This window comes from Hoplias malabaricus, chromosome 9 (assembly GCF_029633855.1).
Source record: "Hoplias malabaricus isolate fHopMal1 chromosome 9, fHopMal1.hap1, whole genome shotgun sequence".
Classification (NCBI taxonomy): Eukaryota; Metazoa; Chordata; class Actinopteri; order Characiformes; family Erythrinidae; genus Hoplias; species Hoplias malabaricus.
In genome coordinates, this window is record NC_089808.1 from 43527563 (window position 1) to 43538407 (window position 10845).

A 10845-nucleotide genomic window follows, 5' to 3' on the forward strand; every position below is an offset into this window, starting at 1 on the left:
TTTTAATTTAAAAATTATATTTTGGTGCGGCACGGTGGCACAAAAGGTAGTGTCCTGAGGTTGTGGATTTGAGTCCCGCTCCGGGTGACTGTCTGTGAGGAGTGTGGTGTGTTCTCTCTGTGTCTGCGTGGGTTTCCTCCAGGTGACTGTCTGTGAGGAGTGTGGTGTGTTCTCCGTGTCTGCGTGGATTTCCTCTGGGTGCTCCGGTTTCGTCCCACACTCCAAAAAGACACGTTGGTAGGTGGATTGGAGACTCAAAAGTGTCCGTAGGTGTGAGTGTGTGAGTGAATGTGTGTTGGACTGCCGCCTTTTAGGGTGTGTTCAAGCCTTGCGCCCTGTGATTCAGGGTCAGCTGAACTCTGAACCCTGAAATGGATAAGTGGTATAGACAATGATTAAATGCAAATTATATTTTCACTAGTAAAAATTTGATTACAATTACTTATAACGTAATTACTGATATCAAAATATACCTTACTAACGATAAAGAACATTACAGAGGTCCGTAATGAAATCATCACTCACTCATAACTAATTATGACTAGTTAAATTGGAGTTTTGACTAGTAACAAATTCAGTTTGAGATCTCTACTCCATTCTTACTAATAAACATTCATATCCTGTTATGGAGTGAATTTTGTGTCAAAGGTTCTACAAAAGCAAAAGTAAATCTTTATATTAAATTCGTAGAATCATAAGCAGAAACTAAATGCTGTGCATGGTGATGGGCTTAAACTGTTACTTTAAGTAAATAGCCATAAACTTAACATTGAGAGTGTCACGCCCTAGTCCTGTCGTGTCTGTTTTCCCCGCCATTTGCTCACTTAGCACATGGCTCTGTTTGTTATTGTCCATGTCTCTGCCCATGTCCCACCTTTGTTCCTCCTCCTCATCAGTGTCCTCTGCAGTGTCGTTTGTAATCCCTCCCCCTCGTTATCTGTCTCAGGTGTCTCTTGTCTATGTAATGAATTTAAGTTCCCTTGTCTTGCTTCCTGTTTGTCTGTCATTCGTTTCCCATGTCTAGTTGCTTGGTCTAGTCTGTCTGTCTTTGCTATAATTTGTTTCTAGTTGTCGTTTCCTTTGCCATCGTTTCATTTCCAAGGTCATGTCATTTCCAAGTCTGTCTGTCTCCGTCGTTTCCCATGTCATGTTACCCAGTCTAGTCTGTCTGTCTTGCTTTTACTCGTTTCGTTTCCCATGTCATGTTGTTTAGCTCTCTAGTCTGTCTGTCCTGTTTGCTTTAGCTCTCTGCGTTTAGGATTAGTCTGTCTGTCTCTGCTGTTACTCGTTTCGTTTCTCAGTCGTCATGCTACTTAGTCTAGTCTGTCTGTCTCCACAGTTTTCCGTTGTTTAGCTCTCTAGTCTGTCTGTCCCATTTGCCCTGTTTTGCTCTCCGTGATTTAGTTTAGTCTGTTTAGCTCCCTTAGTCTATGTCTCTGTTAGCTCCCTGTTTGTCTTTCTGTCAAAGTCTCTTTGTTTTGTTATCTTTTTGTTTAAAATAAAGTTCACTGTGTTTTTAGCAAGTGTGTCCATCTCCGTCAGTCCACCTCCACGATCCTGACAGAGTGGCATCGCAGTGCTGAATATTTTTATCACTTGGTGAATCCAGAGGAGAATAAAAGAGAACCACATCAATGCAAAAAAATTCATTTTTAAATCCTTGGTTACCTTATTACTCTTTGCAGGTATTTTATTGAAGCAAAGGACCTTACTGAAAAAATCATAAAAAAACCCCAAAAACACTGAAAGCAAAGACTGGTGAAATTCAAACGAAAATAAGTATCAAATAATTTCAAAGAGTAATAAGGTAATAAAATAGCTTTGTATATCAGAAATATACTTTGTAGTGTTCACAATATATAGTTTCTGATCTTGTTTCTAAGAATTGTTTGCAGTTTTTTTTGCTTTTGTGGAACTTTTGACCCAAAATTCACTCTATACACTTACTCTCTCCCTCCCTCACACACACAAAATGAATATAATTTCACTGGGAGAATTTAAGTTAATTTAATTCATATTATCCATGGTTCCTGCCAATAGGTTTTACAGTCCAGAAAATATATATACAGTGTAAATGTAGCTCATTGATATCACATAGCACTTATTAAACCCAATGGTTTATTTACACCTTATTACAAAAAACTATGTAACCTATATGAAATATTTCTGTAAGGTGTATTTCATGTAAGTCAGTTATGTTGTAATTGTATGTAGAGAACTTAAATACATTAATGTTTTCTAAATCCTGTTAATGATTGAATCATGGGCACCAATAATAACTTTTTACTGACAATAATGGAGTTTCTTTATTAGACCCCAAACCCAGCGTAGAGCAGCTCAGTAGACTATTATAACACACACAGACACAGAGGAGTCAGACCCCAAACCCAGTGTAGAGGGGCTCAGTTAACTATTCTATCACACACACAGACACACCTAGGACTCAGACCTCCAAACTCCAAACCCAGCATAGAGGGGCTCAGTGAATGTGGTGGTGAAAGTGTATAAGTGTGTGAGTGTGTGTGTGTGAGGTGAGATGGTGTAGAAGGACAGAGTGCCAGACCCACGGTCCAGATAGACCCCCACTCTGTTAGACTGTGAGAGATGTGTAGGTATTTTAGTTTGTTTATTATTGTAGGAAACCCAGTAACTTTTGCTAAAGTAGTTCAGACTCCAGGAAAATACATTGCGTCCAAACCCACACTCAGTACTGCCTCCTTTCCTCCTGATTCCTCTGTATGACACTCCCGCTCCACTCCACATCCCAGTAACAGCGTCCAGTTAAACTCTCCACACTCAGAACCTGCTCCCACCAATCAAATCTCCCCGGATGATCTGGATACGGCTGAGGCTTTCTCACATTCTCCACCTTTCTGTCTCCTTCAGACAGAGAGAGACGGGTGTGTGCCGTGTTTGGATCCAGTATAATATGACAGGCATCTGTATGGGTATACACACACACACACACACACACACACAATTATATACACAAAAAGCATGATGTTAGAAACAAAATAGTGTGTGTATCTGTGTCTGTTAGTGTTGGATGTTGTGGGGTGTTGTATGTATTTGTTTATCTTACATTTCTTTAGTCCTGGTATCATCCATATCTTCCCTCCATGTTCTACCCTAAACAAACAAACAAACACACACACACATACAGATATACCCAGGTCAGTATCGCCATGAAGTAATAATGGTTCTTCACCAGTGTGCCTTCACTGCACAGAACACCCATAACTAAGGCAGAAGTGCAGTAGGGGGAACTATGGACAATTTATATCAGGATCAAATCACATTTCTGAGTGAATTTAGTTTTTTCAACAGTAAAATTAAACCTAATTAAATCCAAAAACAAATTTCTGTTGGTGAATAATGGATCATTCACACACAAAACACCATATTTAACACCTGAAGAGTATTTTAAATACCTGTGGTATTTAAAACAGCACAAACTGAATAAATAGGTCATTACTAAGAAAAGCTATCAATGCTGCTCTGTTTTTATTGCAGAACTTATTTTGAAGCATGTGTATGAACATCATACACTAACAGATTATATAAGACCACATAAAGCATAACGATTTTTTATGCCTAAATACAAACCAGATTAAATATTACTGCTCAGTGAACTCCTGCTGGACTAAGTGTCTACTGCCTCATCACTACAGAACAAACACCTAAAGGCCCCCTACAGATAAAGGCTGTGATTATTTATGAGCTCTGTACATTGTGCTGAATAATGATAAGCTGGACATATCTTAGGTTCAGGGTTTTACCATCCCCTTGACTCTGTACTCTTTAAATAAGAAGTGCCTGTTTGTGGACATGTGTCATATGCAATGCCCAACCTGATCACCAGAGGTCCTCATGACCAGAATTTTATCTCTTGCCCCTAGCAACGGATTCAGTATACTCACCTGTTTCCAATACCTCATTAACCCGTCTACTTAAACTTCCCTCACACATAGATACACTTCGAAGCATTGCCAGTATTTTCTGCAAGCCAAGCATACTTAGTTATTTGCCCTCTTGTTTTTTTTTTTATCGATGCCTGCTTTTTAACTTTAGATTTTGGACTTTGCCTTGGAACTGTTTGCCTGATTTCTCTGATTCCTGATCCTGGTTTATGAGCTCTTTGCTCTGCCCTTGACTCTGATTTTTGGATTTTGTGTTATTAAAAACCTGCATATGGATCCTACAAACTTTTCTCCAGTGTGTGTGTGTGTTTGCATGTGTGAGAGAAAGACTTACTGTAGTCTCTCCAGTGAACAGTGTAGATCCTGCAGTAGATCAGAGAGCAGTGTGTGTGTGTGTGTGTGTGTGTGTGTGTGAGAGAGAGAGAGAGAGAGAGAGAGAGAGAGAGAGAGAGAGACTCACTGTAGGTTCTCCAGTGCACAGTGTGGATCCTGCAGTAGATCAGAGAGCAGCTTCACTCCAGACTCTCCTGGGTGATTGTAGCTCAGATCCAGTTCTCTCAGGTGGGAAGGGATTGATTTCAGAGCTGAAGCCAGAGAAGAACAGCCTTTACCTGTGATCATACACCCAGACAATCTGCAGAAAGTAAGGGTAAATGAAAAGAGGTGGCATTTACCCAGAAAAAAAAATACAACTGCAATACAAACACAGAAAATGCCCCTTCTAAGAAATAGACATCAACGCTTTTTTTTTTTTTTACAAACTGGATTCCAAAAAAGTTGGGACATTAAACAAATTGTGAATAAAAACTGAATGCAATGATGTGGAGATGGCAAATTTCAATATTTTATTTTATAACAGAACATAGATGACAGATCAAAAGTTTAATCTGAGTAAATGTAACATTTTAAAGGAAAAATATGTTGATTCAAAATTTCAGTGTCAACAAATCCCAAAAATGTTGGGACAAGTAGAAATAAGTAGCTGGAAAAAGGAAATTAACACTAATTAGGTCAATTGACAACATGATTGAGTATAAAAAGAGCTTCTCAGAGTGTCAGTGTCTCTCTGAAGCCAAGATGGTAAGAGGATCCCCAATTCCACCATTGGTGCACAGAAAGATAGTGCAGCAATACCAGAATGGTGTTACCCAGCGTAAAATAGCAAAGACTTTTAAGTTATCATCATCAGCCGTGCATAACATCATCAAAAGATTCAGAGAATCTGGAACAATTGCTGTGTGTAAGGGTCAAGGCCGTAAAACTTTACTGGATGCTCGTGATCTCCGGGCCCTTAAACGTCACTGCACCTCAAACAGGAATGCCACTGTCAAGGAAATAACAGAATGGGCTCAGGAATACTTCCAGAAAGCATTGTCAGTGAACACAATCCATCGTGCCATCCGCTGTTGCCAGCTGAAACTCTACAGTGCAAAGAGGAAGCCATTTCTAAGCAAGCTCCACAAGCTCAGACGTTTGCACTGGGCCAGGGGGCTTTTAAAATGGAGTGTGGCAAAATGGAAGACTGTTCTGTGGTCAGATGAGTCACGATTTGAAGTTCTTTATGGAACACTGGGACGCCATGTCATCTGGACCAGAGAGGACAAGGATAACCCAAGTTGTTATCAACGCTCCGTTCAGAAGCCTGCATCACTGATGGTATGGGGTTGCATGAGTGCTTGTGGCATGGGCTCCTTGCATGTCTGGAAAGGCACTACTAATGCAGAGAACTATGTTCAGGTTCTAGAACAACATATGCTCCCATCTAGACATCATCACTTTCAGGGAAGACCCTGCATTTTTCAATAAGATAATGCCAGACCACATTCTGCAGCAATCACAACATCATGGCTACATAGGAGAAGGATCGGGGTACTGAAATGGCAGCCTGCAGTCCAGATCTTTCACCTATAGAGAACATTTGGCGCATCATAAAGAGGAAGGTGCAACAAAGAAGGCCCAACACGATTGAACAGTTAGAGGCCTGTATTAGACATGAATGGGAGAGCATTCCTATTTCTAAACTTGAGAAACTGGTCTTCTCTGTCCCCAGACATCTGTTGAGTGTTGTAAGAAGAAGGGGGATGCCACACAGTGGTAAAAAATGGCCTTGTGCTAACTTTTTTGGGATTTGTTGACGCCATGAAATTTTGAATCAACATATTTTTCCGTTAAAATGTTATTTACTCAGATTAAATTTTTGATCTGTCATCTATGTTCTGTTACGAATAAAATATTGTCAATTGCCATCTCCACATCATTGCATTCAGTTTTTATTCACAATTTGTTTAGTGTCCCAACATTTTTGGAATCTGGTTTGTATATCAAACAGGTGAGTATTTTAGAAAGATTATTTTTCAAAACATTACAATCCAACTTTCAGATAATTTTTAAGAAAAAAAAATATGAAAGATGACATGTGGAAACTGTAACAAACATAGGTTTTGTAGTGAAGTCAGTTATAATTAATTATTTAATTAATTTTGTTAAGTTCCATGTTTGGGAGCCTTTAAGTAATATGTAGTGTCTTTACCTGTCCAATTCTAGCTTAGACAAGTAGGCCATCATGTTAGATGTCTTTACATATTATATAGCAGAATTAGCTAGAATTAATTATTGTTAATTATTATTATTATGCTCATTGACCCGCTGTAGGTTCTTGGCTCAGAAATTTAATCTGACTCAAAAGTAATAATTCCGTACAAGAAAGGGGCACACAAACAAATAACCAAGGACCCAACTGGTTTATTAAATGTAAAATCAAATAATGATTATACATTCATATAATGAAATGGATTACAGGGATACATGAGGGAGTATGGCAATTAATACAGGAGGGAATTTCTCCATGACAATTATCCTAAATTCTAAAAAGGCTATAGTTTATCCCAGCAAAGCCTTCAGCACCAACCTCCTGAGCTATGAAAGAATTTAACCAGTGACCTTACATGTCACTGGAGAGAAGTGGAGATGGCTTGCAGGACTTCACAGATGTGCTGGGCTTTCTTCTCGCAGACACAGGCCTTGTAGCATTCCACCTCTTCTTCCATTTGGCTTTTGGTCAAAGACACAGCCTTGGACACAGCGACTACTCCTCGTGGCATTTTGGATTCTCTTTTATTGCTGATCTTCCTCCTTGTAAGACGTACGTCCATGCAGGTATAGCTTGGGCCTTTGCTAGGAGACACCACCTCAGAAGGTGATCAGGAGCATGTGGCCGCCTTCTTCATTCCTGAAGCTCTTGTCAAACCTTTGATGGTCAGAGGTCTGAGGTCTCTTTCATGCTTTGGGCGTGGCATTGAGCTTTGCTGGATTTAAACTATAATTTTTTTCTACTACAAATAAAAAATAAAACTTCAGTTTGGAATTTCTGGGCTCTCTTAACTGAGCTTCCAGGCTAAATTTCTCCTTCATTCCACCTCTCCTCTTTTCTTCTCTCTCTACATTTTCTTTCTTGGTTTGTTCTGCCTGGACCCTGCTGGAAGGGCCTAAGCCTGATTTAGGAGAGAGCCTAAGAGAGATCTGAAGAACTTCTGAAGAAGCCTGAAGAGAGCTGAAGAGAAGAGAATAAGCTTTTCGTGCCACTGGTTTTTAACCAGATTTTAGGAAACCAGCCTTGAAGGCCTGATTGGTCCTAAGGGATTGAGGATTGGTGCATCTCTTGCTCCTGATTGGCTGTTTTCTCTAGTTTCCTTGGTAGTGATGTCACATGAAATTTTTAACACTACAAAGACTTAAGGAAGATTCTGGTTCAATGAATATCCAATGATTCGGAACCATGCTTTTGCAATATAAAAGATTATATGTTAACACAAAGTAATATCATTCAGACAAACCCATGTTTTACATCGGTCTTAACCAAATAACACACACAGTATGTGGCGACCTTGGTTCCTACATAAGTTCATTAAACACATGTAAATTAATTACACCCATTTTGATTGTCTAAATGGAATTAATTTTACACAGTTGTACACATATGCAACTTGTTCACCAGGCAACCTTGTGAATTTAGGAATGTTTTATTCTTTTAGCTTTAACAGTCTTTAAGATGTGTGAGAGGACATTGAATCAAATGTGGGTCTGTGTGTCTCTCTGCATTCCATTGAGAAGACCTGATTGAGCCTCTAAGACCTTGTTCCATAAAATGTCCCTGAAGTGTGGTTTATGATCCTCTCTTGGTGTCATCTCACAGATTCCCACCTGGGCTTGGGTGAAGATGAAATATCTCTGATAGACCAGTCCAAAAGTATTAAAGCCAAAATGTCAAATTTCTCAGGGACTGGGTGTTACCCTTGTGTCAAGGCACAAAAAGCTTGCAACACATAAAATCACCTAGCATAATATAGTAACACCCTAACGATCAATGTGGATACCACAGCAACAACCTAGCAACCACCTTGGATACCACATCAACTACTTTAGCCATTATCATGGATCCCAGTTTAAATGTAATTAAGTAACATTAAGTTGGAATAGGAAATTCAAAGGAGAATCTAAGAAAGGCCTGATTCAGAGCCAGAAGAGCAGGTATTTCTACGCAGCAGGTGAAAGGATGATGTTGTCTGATTTTATCACTAATGCGCAGATGAACAAAGCTCAGTCGAGCCATTGCTACTCTGCATTGACCCAGAATGAGAGAAAGAGCTCTCTGCCCCCAAACAGAGTGCCACACAGACACAGTACTCAGTACGAGAATTTCAACATCTCTAAATAAGAGCATAGGGCACTGGACAGGAGTGATATATGGAGCACTTTCAGTCAGAACACTTTCAGTCAGTGTATATGAACAACAAAAGGTGTCCTCCAAAGTCAGAGGGTTGTGGTGGGTTTAAAATAAATATACAAAATTGAACTTTTTCCATAAGTCGAAGGCATTTAAATGTTGCAAAGCTATTATATCTGCACCAGATACCCAAACCGCAGCAGCTCCACTCCAGTCTTGGAGCCTGGTTTTTCTACACTCCTTTTATCACCTACTCACTGATGAAGAATGCTCAATTGAACTATCACTGCCAGCGTCAATGCAGAGTAGAGAAAGACTACATTCTTCCCCCAAATGGCCACACAGACACAGCTAACCTGTAATACTGCTCAAAAAAAGACCCTGAATCACCGTTTGGAAGTACAGCACTGCTCTTTTTAGAATCTCTTTCCTCTCCTATGCCTCCATCTCGTCTTCTCCTTTATCTTTTCTGAATCCAGTCCTCTCTCCAGTTTTCTTCTCTTTGCTCCTCTTCTACTTTCACTTTGGATTCAGGAAGTAGGTTCAGGTGTTCCAGACTAGTTTTTATAAACACTGCATTCTACTTTGAGCTGCACCCAGTGTGGAAAGTGTGTGTAATTGCTAAAGGCTTTTGCTTGGCACTATTCACTCAGGTAATGAAACTTTTTCTTCAGTGTGGATTGAGAAGTAACTGTTCTTTTATTGGTTTTATATGGACTTATGGAAAGGGGAACAAACCAAACAGAAATTCCATTTTGATGGAATTTTCTCTCTCATTTCCCCAAATTCCTGAATCCCTGTGAAATGCAAGCACTGAAAACTGCTCTTTTTAAAATCTGCAGCTCAGTCGGAGTCCATTGCACTTGTAACAAAGACGCTACAATCACATTGAAGTTGTGATTATGTTGTGTTTTATCTTGAGATTTGATTATGAGGTAGTTTGAGTATAAGATAAAACTCAGCTGCTGATCGACACACCAGGCTCACACCAGCAGCTACAGACATGTTATGAATGTGTGTCATACTCATTAATTTACAAATTAAAAACTTCTGTAATTTTCTGTTAAAAAGGACTAGAAGGAGGATGTGGAGGCTGGTCATATTTGGTTGGTGGGCTGTTCTTAGAACAGTTGTGACAGTCTAAATACTCTGGTAGTGCTGCTGTGTCTGATCCACACTGATGTCATGAACAGAGTAGCCACACCCATCTGTTATTTTCAAATAGATTTATTTTCCAATGTGAACCCATCATAAATATCACTGATGACCTGTTGTAAAATGACACTTGATTTCTGTTAAAACCTCCCACCACAAAACAAACAAAAACTATTGTCCTTATGCCTTTAATGGACTCAGGAGCAAAAGGGAACTTTATTCATGAAGTGGCTTGAGGACCTCAGGTTCCCGTTAATAAATAAAAACTGGACTCACTTCATGTTCCTGCTCTTGAGAAGTTTTGGGGGTACTATATTTTGCCCTGCGTGTGCCTCTCTGCTGGATTTTAAAATATCTGTTACTTATAAAGTGATGGTTCTGACTGGTTCTGATTGTACCGTGTTCATATATATTTACAGAAAAATGCAAACTGGGTTTCACATTTAAGCAAGAAAAAAAAATTGTAACATTGTGCAGTAAAACCTGTGTGTTCCATCTTATAACTTCAGTTTTACATTTAAAGTGGGTAATCCTAAAGTATTTTAGAGCGTTTTTGCTGCTTAATATAGTGAATGAATGTAGAGTACGCTCCAAACACTGTTAACATTCTCAGTTAGTGTAGCAGTGGTGAATAAACATGTCATACACTGCTGAATGCCTTATAAATGTTGCATTCCTTTTCTCAGGATCTCTAAACTGTGCTTTTGTATTTCCTACTTTTAAGGACATTAAGGTCACTAGCAATCTGCTGAATTGCAGTCATGTGTAATACTGTGTGTGTAATATATGAATAAATGTGACTGTATGGACATACAGCAGGTTTGTGTCTTTATGTTTCAATTGGTTTGTATTGTTCTTGAATTTCCCTCTGGGATCATTAAAGTATCTATCTATCTATCTATCTATCTATCTATGTAATTGGTGGATGGACTTCAATGTCTCCGACCTGTGCAGTGATAAACCACTACTCACTACTCTTTATGCAGTCTGAGGTTCCATTCAAACTCCCTATGGTAATGTGAGTCTCTGTGCTGCTGCATGTTAGTT

At 39.3% G+C, this 10845-nt stretch overlaps 1 protein-coding gene across 1 annotated transcript; it reads right to left on the minus strand.

Moving 5' to 3' along the window:
* Positions 1-2143: 2143 nt before the first annotated feature.
* Positions 2144-7021, minus strand: LOC136706696 (E3 ubiquitin-protein ligase TRIM11-like). Its single transcript, XM_066680289.1, has 4 exons — positions 6873-7021; positions 4381-4554; positions 3083-3129; positions 2144-2940 (listed from the first exon to the last, which is right to left on the minus strand). Exons 1-4 carry the CDS (start codon positions 7019-7021, stop codon positions 2705-2707), a joined length of 606 nt encoding a protein of 201 aa, XP_066536386.1. The 3' UTR covers positions 2144-2704.
* Between the last annotated feature and the right edge of the window lie 3824 nt (positions 7022-10845).